At 52.7% G+C, this 21,808-nt stretch overlaps 2 protein-coding genes across 10 annotated transcripts in view; both read right to left on the reverse strand.

Annotated features, from left to right (window-relative positions):
* Positions 1-112: 112 nt before the first annotated feature.
* Ccdc154 (coiled-coil domain containing 154) lies at positions 113-9,841 on the reverse strand. Of its 8 annotated transcripts, none has more exons than XM_037201476.1 (16): positions 9,184-9,841; positions 8,722-8,935; positions 8,433-8,622; positions 8,187-8,233; positions 7,811-7,906; positions 7,260-7,383; positions 4,483-4,584; positions 4,268-4,396; positions 4,069-4,196; positions 3,645-3,771; positions 3,418-3,555; positions 1,937-2,056; positions 1,739-1,815; positions 1,365-1,482; positions 1,149-1,235; positions 113-872 (listed from the first exon to the last, which is right to left on the reverse strand). In XM_037201476.1, exons 1-16 carry the CDS (start codon positions 9,188-9,190, stop codon positions 204-206), a joined length of 2,373 nt encoding a protein of 790 aa, XP_037057371.1. In that variant the 5' UTR covers positions 9,191-9,841; the 3' UTR covers positions 113-203. The 8 variants fall into 8 exon arrangements, with proteins under 8 accessions (XP_037057371.1, XP_037057374.1, XP_037057370.1 ...); XM_037201479.1 differs by having other exon boundaries at positions 113-599; positions 768-872; positions 8,722-9,841; XM_028854590.2 differs by having other exon boundaries at positions 459-599; positions 685-872; positions 4,069-4,193; positions 8,722-9,841.
* A 133-nt stretch (positions 9,842-9,974) lies between these two features.
* The window catches only part of Clcn7 (chloride voltage-gated channel 7), a 28,105-nt gene continuing 16,271 nt past the window's right edge, over positions 9,975-21,808 (reverse strand). For both annotated transcript variants that reach the window (XM_028854586.2, XM_028854588.2), the window contains exons 10-25: positions 21,288-21,381; positions 20,940-21,004; positions 20,323-20,439; positions 19,839-19,893; positions 19,106-19,166; positions 18,361-18,499; positions 17,663-17,756; positions 15,836-16,005; positions 14,679-14,730; positions 14,263-14,390; positions 13,954-14,039; positions 13,522-13,651; positions 12,669-12,728; positions 12,410-12,586; positions 11,949-12,029; positions 9,975-11,739 (exon numbers count right to left, since the gene is read on the reverse strand). In XM_028854586.2, coding sequence (XP_028710419.1) covers positions 11,653-11,739; positions 11,949-12,029; positions 12,410-12,586; positions 12,669-12,728; positions 13,522-13,651; positions 13,954-14,039; positions 14,263-14,390; positions 14,679-14,730; positions 15,836-16,005; positions 17,663-17,756; positions 18,361-18,499; positions 19,106-19,166; positions 19,839-19,893; positions 20,323-20,439; positions 20,940-21,004; positions 21,288-21,381 — 1,596 coding nt within the window. In that variant the 3' untranslated portion in view covers positions 9,975-11,652. The remainder of the gene's footprint in view (positions 11,740-11,948; positions 12,030-12,409; positions 12,587-12,668; positions 12,729-13,521; positions 13,652-13,953; positions 14,040-14,262; positions 14,391-14,678; positions 14,731-15,835; positions 16,006-17,662; positions 17,757-18,360; positions 18,500-19,105; positions 19,167-19,838; positions 19,894-20,322; positions 20,440-20,939; positions 21,005-21,287; positions 21,382-21,808) is intronic.

Raw genomic sequence — 21,808 nt, forward strand, 5'->3', positions numbered from 1 at the left:
AGCTAGGCTGGCGGCGAGGACGCGGAGCTTCATGCAAAGGCCAGGTTTTCTCGAGAGGCCATAAGAGGGACACTACTTGATCACACAAAGAAGCAGATATTGACTCTCCAGATTCATGCTCACAAGTGGCTTCCTTTGTGGCACTTCAGGGTTAATGGCAGCTGCGCAGGGTTGAGGATGATGTGAGGACACACTCCGTGTCCTCACTCCTTACATTTGTCCTCACAGGTAGCCGGGGTGGGTCCTGACAGGTGTGGCCTGGGTGCCTCTACACAAAAATGCCGTGAGAAGTGATAAAAGTGCCTTGGGCTAGGCCGGGCAGGAAGGGTCCTCCAGGGCCAGACAACTTGGGCCTTCTGAGTTTGGTCTGTCTCTCTCACTACCTGACCCCTTATCAGGCCTATGAGCTGTGGAAAAGCCGTTTCCATCAGACAACAGGAGACCCTGGCTCCAACAGGTACGAGAACTGGAGTCTTTATTTCTGGGACAGGGTCAGAGACATGATCTTGGGTACAGGCTTCCAGTGGGTCATCGCTGAGATTGCTCCTGGTCTTTGATGGGCCACCAAGTTCAAGAGGACTGTCTTCCACTGAAGCCACCTGCCCAGAGACACAGCTCATCCACAACGCAACTCCTTGTGGCTGGGCTGCTACCCTTAGGAGACCCAGGCTCTCAGCTGCCCACCTCACAGCCTGATACACGCCCCAGGAGTTCACAGAGACCAGCTCGCCCAGGGCTATGTCCTTGATGAAGAACCGCTGCCTCACCAGGGACATGAATACCCGCTTGCTGCCCAGGGTCAGTGGCCAGGGGCCCTCCTCACTCCACAGGCTCAGCATGTTCTCCCGCAGGGCTGCAATCTCCTCTGTGCGCTGCAAGTGCAGAGGTACGGTGTTAACAGGACCCATGGGGGCGGGGCAACTGCAGAGAAATGGGGAATGGGTCACAGGGGTGGGCAGAGGATGTGTGTATGTGGGGACATCTTCTAGGGAGGAAGTCCAGCAGCAGGGCCTCATGGCTAGGAAGCACTGTTCAGTACCACCCTGCTAGTGAACTGCCTGGGGCCCCATGAAGACAGGCACAGAGGGACTTGGGACAGGTAGGCAGAGGGAGAGGGGGTCAGTGGTTCTCCACGAGATTCCTCTCACCAGCTTGGTCTCGTTATTAAACTTGAGGTTCTGGATGGTCTTGTTGGCCTGGAGGCTGTTCTCTAACTTTATTATTTGCTTCTGAAACTAAACACAGCTCCAATCATGGGTAGACATGGACTGCTGACGTCCAGATGTACCCACTACTACAGAATCACCAAGACCCCGGAGTTTAGGGAAGCAGATACAGGTGACTTCCTGGGGCCCAAGGGGTACCGTGGCCAGCTGGCCCTGGATCTCTGCAATCTTACGCCCAGGGTTCTCCTCCTTCAGAAACTGCACAGACATCAGCACGGTGGCTAGCTCCTGTCGCAGAGCGTCAACTTCAAACTCTCTGTGGGCACCAAGGGCTGGTTGTAGGGGGGGTGGTGTCCCAGAGCCCAAGGAAGAAGGCTTAGCCCTGAGCTAGGATTCCTGAGGCTGTCATAGGGCTAAACTTGAGAGTGCATGCAGGCTATACCACAGGAGGTAGAGCTCAGGGTGGGACTGGCTGGGGACAGAGCAAGCACAGGTGGAGAGGTACAGGGCTTGGAAGAGTACTGTGGGGACCAGTGACAATCAGGAGGTCCCTGGGAGGCTTTGGATCTCACCTGGCCTTGCCCTCAGCAGAGATCTTCAGGTCCACATCATTCTGGTGAAGAACACATTTGTTGGAGACACTTTCTATCTGAAATGTGGAAGATGTAGGAGCCCAAGATGACTCAGTATAGTTACTGGGAGCACCAGGCTAGCTCAAGCCCAGCCAAGACCTGGATCTTCCAGGCTGGCTGCACCCTGGCCTTACCCACCTGCTGGGGCAGGCTGTTCACTTTTTCCTGCACCTCCTGCAAGTGAGCTGAGACCTCTTTCAGCCACTGGACCAGACCCTGCAGGGACTTCCTCTCCACACCTTCCCATGCAGCCTGTACCTACAATTTCAACATCCAGTGAGGGATGGTACACAGAGGGGTAGACTAGGCTGACTAAGCCAGGAGGCAGAGTGTCTGGCTGTAAGTATGCTTGTATATAGCCCTGCAGGTGCCTAGACAGCCACTGTGGAGACAGAGATGCCTGGCCTATGGCAGCCATGGTGGTCACAGAGACACACCAGAGAGTGTGGTCACAGGAGCTACGGAAGAGAACAGCCCCATGTGTCTATCAACAGAGGGATAAGTGAAGCATGGCCTGTCTACATGTGGGAATATTATCCAGCTGTAAAGGGGTGAAGCGTGGGTCCACACAACAGGGATGACCCATGAAGGCAGCTCAAGAGAGAAACCCAAGCCTAGTGCACACAAATCAGAACTAGATGGAGGAGAAGAGAGACTGTTAGGCTCTGGGGTTTCTATCTTAAGTCATGAGAAGGCTTTGAAGCTGACTTGGCTGATAACTTTTCTATGAATGTACTAAAACCACTGGGTCTTAGTTAGGATTAGGGTTGAGCTCAGACATGTGATCCCAACACTCAGGAGGCTAAGGCAGGGAAATTAGGAGTATCAGGCCAGCCTAGGCTACATGGCTTAAAACAAAACAACAATAAAAAAAATAATGGGCTGAAGAAATGGCTCCGCAGTTAAAAGCACTTGCTGCTCTTCCGGAGGACTGGAGTTTGGTTCCCATGGCTCACAAACATCTGTAACTTCAGCTTCAGGAGATTGATGCCCTCTTCTGGCCTATTTGAGCACTCACACACATGTGGTATGTACACACAGACACATAAAAGAATATATATATATATTAAAGAAATCCAAACAAATAAAATATAAAACCAAACAAAACCCACTGAACTACATCCTTTAAAAGGTGTTTGAGGTTTATTTGTTTGTTTGTGTTTTTGCTTGTTTGTTTGTTTTTCGAGACAGGGTTTCTCTGTGTAGTTTTGTGCCGTTCCTGGACCTCGCTTATGTAGACCAGGCTGGCCTCGAACTCACAGAGATCCACCTGTCTCTTGTTTGTGGTTTTTTTTTGTTTGTTTGTTTTTTGATTTTTTACTTTTTCAAGCAGGGTTTCTGGTTGTCCTGGAACTCACTTTGTAGACCAGGCTAGCCTTGAACTCACAGAGATCTACCTGCCTCTTCCTCCCAAGTGCTAGGATTAAAGGCGTGTGCCACCACCTCCTGGGTAAAAGGGGAAGTGTTGAAAGAAAGGAAAGAAGGAAGGAGAAAGAGAAAGAGATGGTGCCAAGGGGCTGTGAGTACTGCAGGAGCCACCCTGCCTGGTTCAGAGGATCGGGTCTCTACCCTCGGCCCCATCTTGTTTACTGCCCTTCCTTGTGGGTCTTCCGCCTCACCTGGGACAGCTTCAGGTCTACGGTTCGCTCCTGCAGGTCTAGCTTCCAGCTGAGAGCTAGACAGTGGTCATTCAGGCCCTTCAGCTTCTGGTCCAGCCCTGCCACTGACCCCTCTAGGACCTGGCTCTTCTCTTGGAGCTGCAGGACAGTGTGGGGTCAGGGAGGCTCTAGCCAGATGCCTATGTCCACAGGGATCCCTGCTGACCACCACTCACTCAGCCCCTTACCAGTTCCAGTGCGCCCTGGGTTTCCTGCTGGGCTAGCTTGCCAGCCATCTGCACAGCCTCCAGATTCTCATGGACGTATGTGGCCAGCTCTCCAGCCTGGCTCTCCTCCAAGCTCACCTTGGCCTCCCTGTATATTGATGCTCAAACTGTCCCTTAGCACTAGCCAGTGAGGGACCTGGTTGCTAGCTCTGGGACCTTCCAGGTGATTCCATGGACCAGAGGATGGGTGCTACCAAGAAAGAGCTGTGAGCAAGGGTCAGGGTGAGCTCTGGCAGAGGGCTGCTAGTCTGTCATAGCATATCCAACTGGCCTAGTGCTTAACTTGCAGCTGCAGGGGTTGCGGCAGGGCACTCCCCAGCTGAGCTCAGCCAGTGATTAGCTGAGCAAGGGACTGGGTGGCCCACTGTCCTGACATGACACCCACCGAGCCTTCTGTTCAGCCAGCAGGACACGATTCAGTGACACCTGGTTCTGTCGCACAAACTTCGTCAGGTAGACCACGGCTTTGTCCAGGCCCCGGCACTGCTCCAGCAGGTGACCTTCCTCCTCCTGCTGTGGCAGAAGTGGCCCTGAGCCTTGGTGACTACCCTGCATCTCCCAGCCAACCTGGCCAGCAGGCCTACCTCACGCTGTGTCCGCAGGGCCCGCAAGCGCTCCTCTGTCAGTTCATGCAGCTTCTGCCAGCGGCTCTCCAGTTCCTCTCGAAGGCTGCTTTCTGCCATCAGTCGTGTGCTCTCTGAAGATTTCATTCTCTGTGGAGACAGCACTAGCTGCTGTGAATTTGTGAGCCCACCGGTGGGCAATCCATGAGGACACTGGGCCCCGACCCGGCCCTCACCTGCTCCATGGCCATGAAACACTTCTGAAGAAAACTGCACAGTTTGGTCTCCCTCTTTAGGAAGCGGATGCTCAGATCCTCACTGAATTTAGTCACCTGGTCCTGGGAGGGGTCACACAGCCACCTGAAGCCTCCCCACTGGACATCCCCCCCCCCTGCCTGGGGTATCCATTCTCTCACCCAGGTCACATTCCCCCATGTTCCCAATCCCTGCATAGGCAGGCTGCATGCACTGGGCAGGAAGGAAGGTTGGGCAGATAGGACCCACTGTCCCCCAAAACACTAGCTCATGGGCCAGGAAGCGACCTAAAGGTTAAGGTTATAAAGGTCTGGACAGTTCGGCACACATTCAGAGTCCCATATGTATCTAGGGAAGGTTGTACAGTGGGCACTGAATTCCGTGCTGAGCTGGTGCCTCGGTAAGAAAGCAGATGTGGAAACACACCCAGTATGTGAGAGCATCCCATCCATGTGGGAACACCTCATGCACAGACCTCATCAAGAGGGTGGGAGGGAACTCTAGATGTAATCCTTTGGGCTTTGCCTCCTCTCTCTGCTGCTCTCCTGCTGCTCTGAGGGTCTGAAGGCACAGGGCAGAGGTTCGAGGTCCAACCCAGCCTTCTGTCCCCCCACCTCACACCCTCTGTAGTACAGTTGTCCCCTTTAGGACTTGACATAGCCAGTGCCATTATGGAGTTGAGCAGCTGGTGACCTCTGGAGATCTTGGTCCATGGTCATGGCCATGAGAAACAGTCCTAAGCAGACAGCTGTCTATGGGAATGGGGCTAACAGTCCCCCTGGGAGGGAGGGAGGGAGGGAGGGAGGGAGGGGAGTCACCAGACCTTTCTGTGAAATCACGACCACCACTCCCTCCTCCCCAACTAGTCCAATGCTGGAGTATAGAAGAGGTGAAATTTTGATGGTGAGGTCATGGGAGCTTTTTGGGGTTGCATTGTCTGTGTTACCCATGTGCCTCTAAGAAGCCCCAGTAAGCTTATTGATTTGCCAAGCTGGACTTCGAATTTCTCTTTAACCCTGTTGGTCCCTTCCCTATTTGCAATGAATACGAGTCTCTCTTCTGTCTCCCCAGGAATGTTAGGATTTGACAAAGCCGTTTGTGTGGCACAGGCTTGTAACTCCAGTACTCAGGAGGATGAGGTTCACAGGACGGTTGCTGTGAGTTTGAAGTTAGCCAGGGCTTTACAGTGAGGCTCTCACCTCCTTACACGTACCAAAGGAAGTTCTAAGAAACCTTCTGCCTCACAATATCCATTTACCTATCACCTTCTCCACAGCCCTAGGAGCTCTGCCAACAGAGCCAGCTCTCAGGCCCTGGGCTGTAGTCTCGGAGAAGATGATTCTCAAGGAAGCTTTCACATCATCTGAGACACTGCTGGTCTTCCTCCCCTGTAGAAGGGGAACCTAAAACATGGTTGGCCTCTTTTTCTTTTCTTGGGGGGGGGCGGGGGTGGCATTTCAAGACAGTTTCTCTGTGTAGCCCTGGATGTCCTGGAACTTGCTCTGTAGACCAGGCTGGCCTCAAACTCACAGAGATCCGCCTGCCTCTTCTCCCAAGTGCTGGGATTAAAGGTGTGTGCCACCATTGCCAGACTTTTTCTTTTAAGATAGGGTCAGATATAGGCTGGCCTCATATCTGTCATGCGGCAGATGATACTGAACTTCTGATCTAGTCTCTAGCTGCCAAGGGTTAGAATTACAAGCATGTGCCACCACACTCAGTTTTAGGGGTGCTGGAGGTTGAACCCAGAACTCTGTCCATGCCAGGCCAGTACTCCATCCCTCAGCCACTTTTTCTGAACGATCAGACAGCAAACATTTCAAGTTCGCAGGGTCTCCCTTGAAGCCTCCCAACTCTTGTCCAAAGTTGCCACTGTCGCTATGCTAAACAAATGTTCGTGGCTCCGTGCCAACAAAACTTTATTATAAAAACAGGTATTGGGGTGTAAAGTCCTGACACCAATGCTGAAGAGCCCTCAAAGGGCCTGAACCCTCCATGCCTAGCATATGAGAAATATGCTTATCCTTAGCCTAAAGTTTTTATGCTCTGGATGATGCCAATGCATTAGCTTCCCAGAAGATCTGAGAGGGATGCCACTACCTCTGGGCAGCAAAATTATGTTGGGACAGCTGGAAGCATCCAGTATGCTCTGCCCACCCGGTCCTGTGAGGATCCTGGACACACAGAACAGCAGCTGCAGTTACTGGTCTCTGTTTATAGGGCCAAGGAGCTGGGTGGCAGGTATGCGTCACTGTTCTTTAGCCCCATGAGGAAGACAGTCCCCCACCCCTTAAGGGCTCCAAGCAGAAGGGAGAACATGCTGGCCTGGGGATTTGTGACTGCTACTTGAGGGAAATGCTAAACCTGAAAATAGCTGCAGAAGTAGCTTTAGGACCAGATGTTCTGTTTCCGATAGTTCACTGAGATGGCCAGCGAGAGGTCTCTGTTCCTGCCCATGATTTCTTTCCCCCCAAACTATAGGCACACAGCACTTGAAACGTGGTTGTGTGACGGCAGAGGTAGGTTTTCAATGCCTGAGAATGTAGCTAATGTCAGTGAATGCCAGGTGGATGAGAGGCTACCACATCAGACAGGGTAGTACCGGTGAGCATACCTTTGTGTTATATAGACTGGCAAACATCTGGAGGAAGGGAGACCCACTGGCGGCAAGGCCAGAGGCTCAGGACACTAGAGGTCTACTCAGAGACCTTTGGATGACTCCTGCCTAGGCTAGCTAGGCTTGGCTTTCAAGAGGTACCTGCATCTTGGCCAACCCACGGTCCACCTTTTGGTTGGTGTCCTCTTGGTTCCTCTGCAGGGTGCTGCAGGCTGCTTCCCGGCCCTGCTCCTCTTGCCTCAGCAAGTCAGTCAGCTTGGTCACCCTGGAGGCAGCAGGTGTGGTAACACCAACTCAGCTGGGGAACCACAGTGATGCTGGTGGGCTTTGGGACCCTAACTCCTTCTTAGACTGGGGTACACAACCTGCTCAGGTAACACACGTAAGTGGAAATAGACCTTGGAGTCCCTAGTGAGGGCAAGGCACCTAATAAAGGAGAGCAGGCAGGTGGGGCCCCCAGTAGTCAGCAGTGAGTCACTAATGGCAGAGGATGGCCCACTGGTGGCACTAGGGGCACAGGGCAGATAGGACCTCAGCCTTGGTCAGGCCTGAGACTCCCAATGTGTATGCAAAACTGGTTTGGAGCTAGTCCAGGGAATTGGCCCACCTGAGACTTCTCAGCCTTGGTCAGGCCTGAGACTCCCAATGTGTATGCAAAACTGGTTTGGAGCTAGTCCAGGGAATTGGCCCACCTGAGACTTATCTCCTGCTCGGTACATTTCCGCTCTGAGTCCTGTAGCACCTGTGTCCTCCTGATCTGTGTCAAAGCCTCTCGGACCTCCACCAGCCTGGCACAAGGAGTTGCCCTGTCAGCCCCAGAGCAGCTAGGCAGCATTTGTTGCTGCAGGTCTAGCCATGGGGCTCTGCAACCAGCCTCCCCCATCTGTGCAGTCTGCCCCACTGTATGCAAGACCCAGTCTGAGTTGGACTATTATAGGTATCGTTTACTTAAACAAGTCCAGTTAGGGGAACAGACACCCACGTGGACCCTAACACCAGCTACTGTGGGAAGCATGGGTGGGCCCCAGTCCCTCCCACTGAAGCTTATGCTTGTCTCTGTGTGTGTACCTTTTATCCAGGGCTTTTATCTGGTTCTGGCTCTGAGGTCCAGACAACTGCAAGGAGGAGGAGGAAAGAAGGACTAGGTAGGCCAAGTATGCTGTCTGCAAAGTCCCTCCAGCACTGATGCAGGTGGATGTGTAGGAGTCAGAGCATGGAACCAGTGGGATCAGTAGGGTCAGGGCCCAGGAAGCTGTTCCAAGCACCAGGAAAAGGGCGGCTTGCTTATGTCTGCTGCCCTGCCCAGGGTCTCACCTCTAGCGCCTCTTTCTTAGGGCTCCGAGCTGCCTGCTGCACTTCTTGCCTCAGCTGGTGCAGCTCGGAGGCCTGCTGCTGCACATGGGCACGGACCTGCAGCAGTTCACGAAGCAGGCCCAGTGTGACATGCTCACAGCGGTCCTTGTGTCCCCTCAGGCGAAGCACCTCAGCCTGCAGCTCAGCTACCCTGATCAGGGCCAGAGCAGCTGGGTCAAGTTGTGTCTCTCTTAGAGGTTAACTCCCTCAGTGTGTCATCTCCCTGTTTCTCATACTCAGCAAGGCTCACCATTGCTCCAGCAGTTTCCGCTGCTTAGGAGTGTCGTGTTCAGGGACCAAGGAGCTGGATACCAGGCCACTGCACTCATACCTCTCCGGGGTCTCCACACACAAGGGCTCAGGACTAGCTAGGCCTTCTGTTAAGAGCAGCTCCAGGTCCTCGAGTGTGACGTTGCTCAGTTGTGAAGGAGGTGAAAGTCCGAGTGAGGAGCTGTCTGCTAGCTCTGGAAGGAGGCACCTTGGGAGCTCATGCATGGAGACAGCAGTAAACTTGCTCAATGCCAACCTGAGCCCTTACTGAGTCACAGAGATCAGCCCTGCTAGAGGTTCAGGTAAGAGGGGTTAAGGGCCCCGAGGAAGGACACACAGTTCTGGGAAGCAAGAATAGTAAATATTCCACCTGGCCAGCTCCATCAACCCCTACGAGGTCCAGAAGCGGGACTGCTCTGCATATACGCTCCTCTACACTCACCTGACATGGCTTCACCTGCAGTCACCACCTGTAGCTCAGGTTATGGTATCAGCTCCTGTGACTGCCCAGAGCTGGACACCAAGGCCAGGGTGGCTGAGAGGTTGGCTGAAGGGAGGCGAGTAATCAGGGCCAGAAAGCTGCAGGGACTGGGGACCAGTTGAGGGGTAGAAGAGAAGGCTTTGAGACAGTGTAGGCAAGGATTTAGAGAGGCTATGGGACTTAGGGAGGTGAGGGCCGAGAGGAGAGGTCTGGATCTTGAGAAGACAGGGTCGGAGAGGAGACTGTGGACCTTTGGGAGAAGATGACTCAGGAGGAAAGGCTGTGGATTCCCTGAGAGCAGTTGAAGTATGAGGTAGTGGGGTCCTGCCCTTATACCTGCCTCCTCAGTGAATCCTGCTGAAGGAGGCAGGTACAGCCGAGTTAGTCTAGAACCTTCCTTTTCTCAACAGAACCCTATGACTTCATGGCCAACTGCCAGTGGAACCTGAGTCCTCATCCACCCTGTCCTGCAGGCTCCCTAACTTCTGGTTCCTGGAAAGATGTGGAGGGACTATGAAGCATTTTTCTTGCAAAAGGGTCTCCTCTGGCTCTGGAGCTACTGGGTTATGGCCATGGTGAAGAGGTTGTCCATGAACCTTCACAGGCCCTTGAGTCACACACATAGAGCAGAAAGTGAGGGTCCCAGGCAAATGGGACATAGCTAGCCCTGAATCTGGGAAAAGACACCCAGAGGGTAGAATGGCAGTCACAAATGATGCTACTCAGCCTTCCCTAGAGCCATAATGAGAATATTGGGAGAGACGTTTTGTTTTATTTAACCTAATATATCCAAAAATATCATTTCAACATGTAGTCAACACAGACTGTGGACAGATTGCACATGCGTTTTTGGTACCGAGTCTCTGAGGCCCTGTGCAGTGTTCTTCATGCCCTTGGGTTCAACTTAGATATGGCCCTTCCCAATCCAGAGCACCCCTGGCTTTGTCACGAAGACCTACCCACCAGGGCCAGCGGAGCAGGCATGGTGGGTCAGTTAAACTTCTTGTCATGCAGAGCCTGGCATGCCCAGGCTTGGGGACAGACAGGATGTCATCCAAGCAGGTGAGAGAAACCACACTCTGCAGTGAGCCTGAGAGCGAGGCTGTAAGATGGGGATGAGGAGGTCAGGGCCCCTGGATGACCCCCCTACTGGGCCCTGGGCTAGCTGCAGTACTCCTCAAGAGTTGCAACCACTGCCCATCACAGACAGCAGCTACTGTCCATAGAAGGTGCACTTATTTTATCAACATGCTGAGTGCCTAACTCCCCAGAATGCTGAGCCCTAGACAGAGAAAAGGAGTCTCTCATTTCCATATCCAAACTCAACGACACACTTAGTCAATCTCCTCATAGAAGGAAGAGCCAGGCCTTTGGAGGGAGGACAACTGAGAGGCAGCAGATGGCAGCTTTCCAAAGAAGGACCTATGTGGCCTTGTAACAGACATGTCAGAAACAACTGCAACTACCTTTACAATGCGTCCTGGGGAGAAGACTGACTCTGGATTTCAGGTTTAGCTTGGTCCAGTGGAGCCAGCTTTGACAATACAGGGTTAGAGGTGAGGCTCCTTGGCTCTGATGCTACAGGTCCATCTTAGGGCCACCCTTGGATGGCCAGGTCCTGGAAGGCCATTGCCCAAGGGTGTACACAGTACAGTCAATAGCAAAGCCACTATGGCCATCAGGGTCCTAAGTGCCGCGGGAAGACCTGCTGTGGTCCACAATGCCATGACCTCCAGCCTGGGGCAGATGTAGGTGAACTCAGATTCAGTCTTCATGTGATTTTCAGCTCTCAAGCCCTAGGCATAGAACCAGTCTCCCCATCTTCTGGATAAAGACATGGGATGGCACATGTAGGCTCCCCAGTAGAGCCTGCTCCAGGCCGCGCAGCTCCTCATGCCCTTGCTGCTGAAGCTCTTGGCTGGTCTGGGCAGTACAACCACAACCACAGCATAGGTGCTCAGAATCAGAAGAAACAGCAATAGGTAGGAGCTCACGCCTGCCTGCACCCCCTATCTCTCTCTCTCTCTCTCTCTCTCTCTCTCTCTCTCTCTCTCTCTCTCTCTCTCTCTCACATACACACACACACACACACACACACACACACACACACACACACACACACACACACCAGCCTCTATTGGCTCTGAGAAGTGAGCCACAAGGGGTGTGATCACACACCATTTCATCCTTGGAGGAGGAACCCAGGAGAGGGGCAAGTCCAAGGGGTGGAGGGTCTGGGGACAAGGGAAGTGCTGCTGATGTAAACCAACTGCCCAAGACAAAGGGTCTGGCCCCACACCAGCCAGGCCCAGGAGGGCATTTGCTCCTGCTGTTGCACTGCCCAGGGGGCAAGGCTTTGGCTGAGACCAGGGACCCTGGGAGGAGGTGCAGAGGGGCTCGGGTGCCACTGCACAAGGGTAGAGCCAACCCTCACGTCTGGGCCAGTGAAAGCTCTTCAAGGCCTCCCTTCCCTAGGCGGTATCTTGCCAGGTCCTTCCTAGTCACCAGGCCGACCACCTGCAGAAACAACACCAGGTCACTTCTCTCCATATGACAGCATACTCCACATACCAGTGCTAAGCAGGCGTGCAACTACAGGCTAGGTCCCAAGGGTCACTGTCCCGAGACAGACAAGACCCAATGTCCACCCACCAGAGAGCAGGGATACAGGAAGCAGAGTGTGAGCCTGCTCCAGCACTCTCTAGCGGGACAGAGCACAGCCTTACCTGATTGCGGTTGTCTACTACCACCAGGTGCCTCAGGCCCAGAGCCCGGAACAACTTGAACACTCGAGGAAGAGATGCCTCCTGCAAGGTAGTTAACTGCCTTTAGCCGGCTCCACTCCACTGTGGAAAGGGATTCCACCCCCAAACCAGGCATTTCCAGAGTCCTGAGCTGTGCCTTCCCTGCATACCTGACTCCAAGCCCCTATGTGCTACTAGTGGGGTTCTCTGAGGCCCAATGCTACTTGAAGCCCAAATTCTCTCAGGCTGTCCCTGATAAATTCTGTCAGATGGCCCATCCCAGGCAGCAAGCCTGACTTGCACCATCCCTGAAGGCCTCCTCTCTACCTGGTAGCAGTTACTCCAGAGGCTCCTTACCACCTTTTCAAAGTGTACAAGGCATCGAGCTTGGGCCCTGGAGGTCAACCATATCGCAGCCCTGCCCCCTTTGGGTCAATAAGTACCTGGGGCACTGTGTAGGGAGAGGGGTTCATGAATTCAGAGAGATCCATGGTGCACTCCCGCTCATCCTGGGATACATGAATGGACTGGATTGGGGGGAAGCGTGGGTAGGCATCACGGAAGTCCTTCAGCCTCAGCCGCCGCTGTACCAGACCCATGTTCGACCTCTCCACAAACACCTGCAGGCAGCAGCCAGTTATATATCTGCCACTATGAAGGATGGTGCCCAGGACACTCCCACCCATGGACTGCGGGGCGCACCTTGTGCTTCAGGAGCACGATGAGCTGGGAGCGCAGGATCAAGCCTTGGAGCCTGGCTGGCTGGAGAGGAAAGAGTCAGAGGCCTTGAGACTGCAGTGGGAAACTCTGGCCCACGGTTGCTGTTTAGCGGTCACCTCTAAGCACAGGCCTTGAAATGGGCATCTCTCACACACAATCCTGCTAATCCCTAAAGTATCTGAGACAGGGCTAACCCCGTCAGCAGAGCATGGAAGCCACCTGCTGAGAATGGGATCAACAGGTAGCAAGACCTAAGCCAAGCAAGTTTCTCACATTTCTTTCAAGCCACCAGTGCCAATGTCCAACATATCCCAACAGAGTAAGAACTGGGCCGGGGGTAAACATCAGCTGGTCTCACATCTCTTTGGCAGCTCCTGACAGATGTCACAGCCACCAACACCATGACTGAGAAGTCCAGTCCAGTCAGAACTATACAAGGCTTGTAGTCTGTGGGGACAGGCCAGCTAAGAGAGGGATTTTACTTTATATCCAACACAACATTTCCTGATCATGGGCTGGAGAAATAGATCAGTGGTTAAGAGCACTTTTGCTCTTGCAGAAGACCTGGGCTTGATTCCAAGCCCCCACATGGCAGCTCACAACCACTGTAATGCCAATTCCAATGGGATCCAATACCCTCTTCTAGCCTCTGCAGGCACCATGCACGCAGGTGGTTCACATGCAGGTAGAACACATAAACAGGATAAAAATAAATCTTGAAAAAAAATAAAGGTATCTTGATCAGGTGAACTACATGTTGAACTCCTCCAATATATGCTGCTCATGGGCACAAAATAAAAAGGAACTGATACTCAACAAGAGGTGCCCACAGTACCTGGGTGTCTCCCACATCCTCCACCACGGGGAATCCATTATGATTGGATGCTGTGTCGCTTAGAACATCCACGATGACTCCAACCTTCTCTCTCCGTCTCAGGCAGGTTACAGGTGTGCTCATTACTTCCCTGCCAAGAGGTCCAACCCATTGACCCTATCTCTGTGACATTCATATCATGTGCTGTCAAGGTACTTCCTTAAGAGCTTTAGTAACATGTGAATACTTGACAGACAAGAAGCTGTCAGACTTGGGACCCCAAGACCCCCATTTCCATGCTACAGACTTAACCAGGCACTGGAAAACCAGCCATGGACAGCTACAGTAAGAACCCCGGTACCTGGGCTCTCCACAGACATTCAGTGTTTTCCCTGTCCACATCCACCCACAGCACCCAGGAACCCAAGGGCTTAGCAGGCCAGCTGGCCATACCTGGCAGTGAGCGAGTGTGAGGTGACCGGGGCCTCCCAGTGCAGGAAGGGCACACTCTGCAGCTGGATGTGCATGTCATAGAGGCCCTGGGTACAGAATCATGATTCAGGACACTGCCCGGCCCGGGGTCCTGAAGGCACATTGCCTCCCTCAGAGCCCTACAACTGCCCTAGTCCTGAGGGCATATGGGAGTGGCTCAATGGGCCCTCTTTCTTCTGCAGCTGCAGAAGAAACCTCGAACCCCAGTGTTAGGCTACAAGGTTAGCATCAGGGTAAGTAGAGGCAAACCACCCCTCTCATGCTGCATACCTCAATGAAGACATCGCCCACAATCTTGGCAGTCATCAGCACCAGCATGATGGGAAAGCCGTAGGTCACGTTGCTGGTGGCCTCCATCATGATGACTGTCAGGCTAAGGGTCATTCTCACGATCCCACCTGTGGGGGTAGTCATAAGCCCCTATCCCTCTTAATACAGGATCCCCAGCTCTGCCTATGTCTGCAGTCTTTTTACCCGCCTATCTTTCCAGACCCCAGAGGCAAGGATGGTAACTGCTGGGCCCTGACTACTGCTACCTGGCCATGCCATGGGGCTGATGACCTCACCTGCCTCACGTCCTCTTTTGCTCACATGAATGGCAAAGGCCAGTCTTGGTGGAACTCACAATGGGTGGGCAGGGTACAAGTGAGAACCACTCACCAAACAGGGCAAAAGCTGGGGCTTACCAAGCTGAGCAGCAGCTCCCATCAGGGCATATTTACCCGGGTCTGCCCAGATCTGTGGGAGGCAACATGGCTGAGTATCAGAGGCAGTGGCAACCCTCACCCAAATCTGCCAGGGCATTCCAGTGAAGATGCTATGCTTTGGCCTACTGATCCACACACAGTAGTGAATTCCAAGGCTCACATGCAGAACATTCTACTCCAGTGCCCTCTGCTACAACCTGTGTGTTAACGTTCCAGCTAGGTGTGCCTTGAATAGGGACGAGGTATACAAACTCTACCTACCACCTGCCCACACCCATGAGTTCAGAAGACTGTGCCTGCTTTGTGCTGAGAAACCTACATGAAGGAGGACAGCAGAGCAAAAGTATGCACAAGGTGCCACTGCCCACGCAGACACACTGGATCACCCAAGGAAAGACATTCAGCTGTGAAAAGATTCTAGGACATGCTACAACAGAGATGAACAAGCAGACGTCACACTCAACTGGAGACTGCAGAGACATATGAGGGTGCACGCTGTGTGCCCTAGGAAGTGTTAGCAACAGATGAGCCCAGAGACAGCAGGAAGCTAGAGGCTACTAGAGCTGGGGAAGGGAAGACGGGATCGACGTTGAACAGCAGAGGGTTCCTGTCTAGGTGAAGAAAGAGCTCTGGAGCTGGAAGTGATGGCTGCACAATGCTAAGCATCTAGTAAATGCCACTGAACTGTTTATGTTCAAAGCAATCATTCTTATGAATCACATCTCAGAGACAGACCCCAACCAAAAGGAGATTTCGACAGACAATTGAGCCTGAGGACGGGGAGGGGCAGACACAGGCTTCCTGTTGTTATCCTTTCTATCGTTTGGCAGTCTCACTCAAACGACTGGAGTGAGAAAACATACACACAGATGGAGACCCCAAGCTCCACCAGGAGCTGGTGACAGGAAGGGCTAAGAGGCCTACATGCAGGTCAGTGCTGGAGGATCTGGGCTCCTTTCCCTTGTGATAGTCTCACTCACCTCCCCAACATGTCTCCACCATTACATGACAGGACTACTTGATAGTGTCAGAACTTTTGTCTACTTGCACTAGATACCCCGATTTCCCCTGTTCTGGCTCCTAGGGTCACCGGAACACTTGAGCAGTGGAGTTCTGGCATGCCTCTCCCAACTCACCGCTGCCCCTGTGAGGTAGGACAGGGAGATGCCAAAGAGTCGGCCCCAGGCAGCCCCAATGAGCAGGGATGGGATGAAGACACCAGCAGATACTGTGAGGCCATAGGTCCAGCAGGCCAGGAAGAAGTAGACCAGAGTGAACAGGCCTAGGGTCATGGGATTGTAGGAGCCTAGGGAAAAGGAAGGTCACTGAGCTGTAGCTGGGACTCAGGCCTGGGCAGGGATGGCCTGCCGGCCATGTGCTTCCAACCTGAGAACCAGGCCACCAGATTCCCAGTGGTGCCCAGGAAACTCTGCATTCTCAGCTTCTCCAGGTGAAGGGCAGGTCCCCAGAGTCAGAAGGGATGGTGAGAAGTGCAGCAAGGTGACCTCAAGCTGGCAGCACAGGTATCAAATTCAGGGACCACCCAGGCTCCATGTCAGCACCAAACTCCCCAGAATGAGCAAGAGCCTGCAGTGAATGTGCTCTGCCCCATGTGGAGTCCCTCGTCTAGGAGAAAGAGGAAGCCCACACTCCTGCGAGCAGCAGACTTCCAGCTCAGCTGGACTCACAATTGGTGTGACTTTACATATGCCAGCTGCATTAGGACAGATCGCCTGAGCCTGAGCATGGCCTAAGCCTGGGAGCCCAGCAACAATTACCAATTTAGGGAAAACACCAGAGGTGAGAGGTGGCCAAGACGCGTCCTACTGGGCTCCTAAACCACTCCCAGCTACAGTAATTCGGTGACAAAACTCCAAGACCTGGGATGTAGACAAGATGCCAAGGTTATATTTGTGGGTGAGAAACCAGAGAAGTAAGGACAAATAGAGAGGAACCACAGTGGCCTATGTGGCGGCCAGGGTTAGGGGATGCGCCAGTCTGTGTGGCTAAGAGCACCATAGCACAGATTACTGAGGTTAGCAGGGCCAGGTCAGGAAGGGCAGAGGTCTATGTGTAGAAGGCCATTGGCTTATTCTATACCAAATTTATCCATTAATTTTCAAGATCTTTTCCCGTGGACAGCCTCCCAAACAGGAAGTCCCCAGTAGCCTTATGACAGGCAAGAATTATAAACACCTGTCACTGTGGGCAGGATGGATATCATGGTTAACTTCAGTTGTCAACTTGACACACTTGTGAAGAGGGAACGAAGGAACTGCCTCCATCAGATTGGCTTGGACATGCCTGGGGGGGCATTTTCTTGATTGCTAATTGATGTGGGAGGATCCAACACTCTTGTGGGCAGTATGATCCCTGGGCAGGTGGGCTGGACTGTATAAGGACAGTAGCTGAGCAAGCAGAAAGCAGTGTTCCTCCATAGTCTGCTTCAGTTCCTGCCTCAGCTTCCCTCTCTAAGCTAATAAACCACTCCTTCCCAAGTTGGTTTGGTCAGAGTTTTACCACTGACAGCAGCAGACAGCCAAGGAAAACAGAAGGGGAGGAGCTGGAGACACAGGCCTCAGGCTGCCCAGCTCTGCTTGGGCATGGTGTGTGGGGTTTAGCCTGGCACTATCAGGAGTATGGTGCAGCCCAGAAAGGCCTGCTCATGGAGTCACCAGGCTGGGTTTTCTTCTGGAGAGAGATGGAGGTGACTCAGGTGACTATCCTTAGGAAGGAAGGAGAAGATGGGGACCCCAGTCAGTCCCTGTCCAGGTGCTTGGCTACCAGGTACTCCACAGAACTGTGCAACCCCATGTCTCCAACTCTGCGACATTGATTCCTGCACTCCAGTACACCTCACCACACCAGAGATGACTCCTCACTCCTAGCCCAGGGCAGTGACCTCTGGGCCAAGAACTTGCCCACTGTCCTTAGTAAGTCCTGGCCACGCTGACTGCACATACCTGGTGGGTCATGGAAAAGGCTGACAACACTCTTCTCAGGGGTGTTGAAGAAGGCTGCAGCCATGGAGTTGTATTCGCCATCTGCACAGAAGAGCTGTAGAGTTGAGAGAAAGGACAGAGGGAGAGATGGCCACAGGGCAGATCCTGTGCCGCTGAGTGCTCAAGTTTAATTCAGCCAGGACTTCACTGTATGACCACCTCTCTGGGAGATGGAGGTCCATCTGTCCCTGCTATCCAGAAGAAACAGGAAACTAGGAACTGCATGAGCAATGCCTCAGAATCAACAGTTAGACACTGGCCCTGGGAACCAGTAGGCCCAGTCTTCTGGGATGAGTGCCATTTACTACACGGAGGACACATCATTTGCTTGCCTAAGAAGAGAGGCAGCTCTCGTTTGGGGGTTTTATGAGCTGCTACAAGTATCCCTATATGGTTTCTGTACAGTTACAGGTATGTACTTCTCTAATCTAAACTGAGCCCCATTCTAAAGCTCTCTCCAGGAGGTGTCTGGAAATGACTATGGTGAGATCAGTCTAGTACTACCACCCACTCCCCAAGCACCTGAAAGACAGCCTCAGCTTACTATGGGATCCTACATACAGAACAAGCCTAAGGCCTACTAACATTGTTACCTCCAGGAAACCAGAGTTCAGGAGAGTTGGTCCTGTTCATAGGGCCAGCCCAAGGCCTATGCCTACCTGGAGCGGGTAGGACATGGAACTTCCCTGCAGGGGTTGGCAATCTCGAGATGAGTAAATCAAGACGAACGCCACTGTGGCTGTGACAGCAGCCACCAGCATGGCCTCAATCACTTGGAGGCAGGGCCGGTGGATGTACCTAGAGACCAAAGCCAGGGTGGACTTTGCTGCAGGGATGTTCAGGGGTAGCCTCACCTGCCCTCTCCTGGCAGTTGCCATGGCAACCTGACCCAGAACCCACTGATGAGAGGGCAAAACAACACAGGTTTAATGATCAATCGGCCCAGACTCCTAGGGTTATCTTTCTCCCTATGGCTACAGACTACTCAGTAACAACTCACCCTGCTACACCACCACAGCAGCTAAGACCTGTGCAAAAAAAAACCAGGAAGACAGTGTCTTCCCAAATTTGATTGCTTCTCTTCTAATAAAAGGGCCGGCACCCCAGGCAGAAGGTAGTCAGTAGCTAACTCACCTAGGGCTGCTAGCTTTCAGACCTCAGGACCTGAGGAATGTCTCTCAGGGGAGGAGCACTCAGCCTCTGAAGCTCCTCCAGCCCCTCCCCCACTTCCACTTCCTGTCCCTCTCCCCCAGGCCACACATTCCCGACCTATCCTGAGCAGCTCAGCTGGGTAGACCTTCAGGAAAGGATCATCACTGACAAGGCTGCTACAATTTGTCCATTTCCTGCGTCCAGTGGGGCTGTGCCTGTCAATCTGGCACACAAAACGGGGTTCTTTCTCACCTGATTCGAAACATGGTTAGCCAGTAATTCAAGGCATTGAACACAGCTCCAAGAATACCTCCTGTGACCAGAAAAGAGACTAACATTAGGTTCACAGGGAGGACAGAGGTGGCCCCAGAAGTGGGAAGGTCCTGCCAAGGGTGCACCGTCAGATGGCTTCCCAGTCTTGTCACTAAGGCTGTTCTGCCTTCCACTCAGCTTCTTACAGAGCAGTATGAGCTGAGCATGGGAGGAAAAAAAAATTTTGGGAGGTGCCGGGCAGTGGTGGTGCACACCTTTAATCCCAGCACTCGGGAGGCAGAGCCAGGAGGATCTCTGTGAGTTTAAGGCCAGCCTGGTCTACAGAGCGAGATCCAGGAAAGGCTCTAAAGCTACACAGAGAAACCCTGTGTATGTGTGTGTGTGGGGGGGGGATTTTCTGGGAGTTAAAAAAAAAAAAAAAGGAAATTTGAACCACTTCAGGCCCTGAGTGTTTTAGATAAGGAGGCCTCACCCTGTAGATGTTGTAAACCCCCCACCCCAGGGGAATCTCATTCCAGGTCTGAAGCTCTGGGGTGTTTCTGAAGTGCCCACCCCTGCATGCATCTTAGTAAGAATTCTAGCACGGCAGTGCCCAGAGGTGAGGATGGAGATCCTGACAAAGACAACTCCAAGCCTGCACCACTCTAAAGCTGGGAATCCATCCTCCCCAACACAGACTGACTCTGGTCCATGCTATAGGGAGGGGCCTTACCCACTACACCCATGGCGATGAAGACAGGAATCTCATGGATGGTGTAGGCCATTTTCTGTGCAGAGGGGGAAAAGCAAAGGCTTTAAGAAATTGCTGCTTAAATCACAGGACTGAACAGAGACTCTGTCTACATGCACTGAACCTTCTAGCACTTTTATACAGAACCAGAGGTCCATAGGTGAGATAAATGGTCTTTGAGAAGACCTTATAACCTTCACGGCTGAACTGGTTTGGGTGGTTTGTGCAGCCTGACACTTAATACTGGAGAGTCTCACACTGCAGCTGTAGTACACTCACAGCCCCGAGGGAGCAGACTCTGTGCACACTCCCAGAGCACTACTACAGGGTCCTCAAACTGACAAGCAAGAGTTCAACATCCCTGCTAAGAACTAGATTTTCCCAAAGCCATGTTCAAGTCTCAGCCAACAGGGTTTTGAGGTAGCACCAGAAAGGGCAAGGTGGAACAATGTAGCTGACAAGTTACCTCTGAGTCGAATCTTCCAAAATTTATGAGGCCTGGGCTGGACAGGTCCCACATGTTTCCATGGTAGATGCTCAGAACAAAATTCAGTGTAAAGGTGGAAATCATGGAAGCAAAGAACTGTGGCAGAGAGAAGCCAGAGCCTTAGAAACCTGCCTGGTGCACCCAGCACCCTCAGAGCCCTGGCCGGCCCATTCAGTACTCAGTGTCCTCACAGCTCTACCTGACCCACCCAAACACCTCAAAGCCACATCTGGCCCACCTAGGCTCCAAGTTATATAGAACACTCTCATCTGAATGCCAGAGCCAGACACGGAGGCTGGGACTTACTGTCATTTGGAAAGCTGTGTGTCTGGATACCCCATCTAAGACAAAAAGCAGGGTACTGGAGCCAAGTGGGCAAAGATGGCGTTGCTGCTCTACAGACAAGCCAATGAAGGACATAAGAGAAGGTAGTGTTTCTGGGGTTCCCAGCACCAAGACACCTGGGACGCGTGTAGAGCAACTGGACCCCCTGGGGCATTCTACAGTACAGAAGGATGGACTGGCTATATGATGAGTCTCAAGGGAGGGAGAAGCATGATCACCCTGGCCAGAGGGCGTCTTCCTCAGGCACTTACAATTCTCCATGTCAGGAACTGATTCCAGAAGGAGGCGCCTTCCTCCAGGCTGAACAGAACCCCACCTAGAAGGCAAATGGCAGGCCTAAAGTGCCACCCAGGCCATTGGGCAGCCTGCCCACTGCCAGTGCCCAACAGAGGCCGCAGGGAATTAAGAACATGACACAGGGAAGCTGCTAGCTGGTACTAGGCCACAGCTGGTGGCTGTAAGACACTGCCCACACCCTCACCTGGCACTTACCTACAAATAGAACTATGCCTACAGAAAAGCCCTGCTTCCCCATCCTGGCCAACCACAAAGCACCCCAGGGCATAGCCAGAGATGAGGCGGAACTGGCCCCTCCTTACCCACAGGGGCTCCAAATGCAGCAGACACTCCAGCTGCAGCTCCAGCTGAGACAAAGTCCCGCTTTTCTGTGTCTCTGCGGAAGTATTCAAAGATCTGAAAGAGAAAGATGGAGGGTGTTGAGGAGGCTCTGAAGGGTCACTTATCACAGGAAGGGAAGTTGGAAACAGGTCCCACCAAAGGGACCAAAGAAGAGATGTAAGAGGCAGGACCTTTTTTTCTAGATAATCAGGCAGGGAGCCTTTTTCTAACAATCACATCATTATAATCACAACCGTAGCTACTGGATTCAGAGAGCAATACTAGAGATAGTGACAGAAAACAGGAGAGCTGGGGTGCCCATGTCCCCACAGCTGAGAGTATAACCACAGGATTCCATTTGTGACTGTGACCCAACTTCACACAGGCAAGAAGTCTATGAACTTCTTGTTCCAGCTCTACCTTACTAACTGGAGAAAATCCAATGGGTGGAAAAATCTAAACTTACTCTTGACTTTAAAAAGGATTGTTCAGTCAGGCTTAG

This window comes from Peromyscus leucopus, chromosome 8b (genome assembly GCF_004664715.2).
Source record: "Peromyscus leucopus breed LL Stock chromosome 8b, UCI_PerLeu_2.1, whole genome shotgun sequence".
In the NCBI taxonomy this organism is placed as follows: Eukaryota; Metazoa; Chordata; class Mammalia; order Rodentia; family Cricetidae; genus Peromyscus; species Peromyscus leucopus.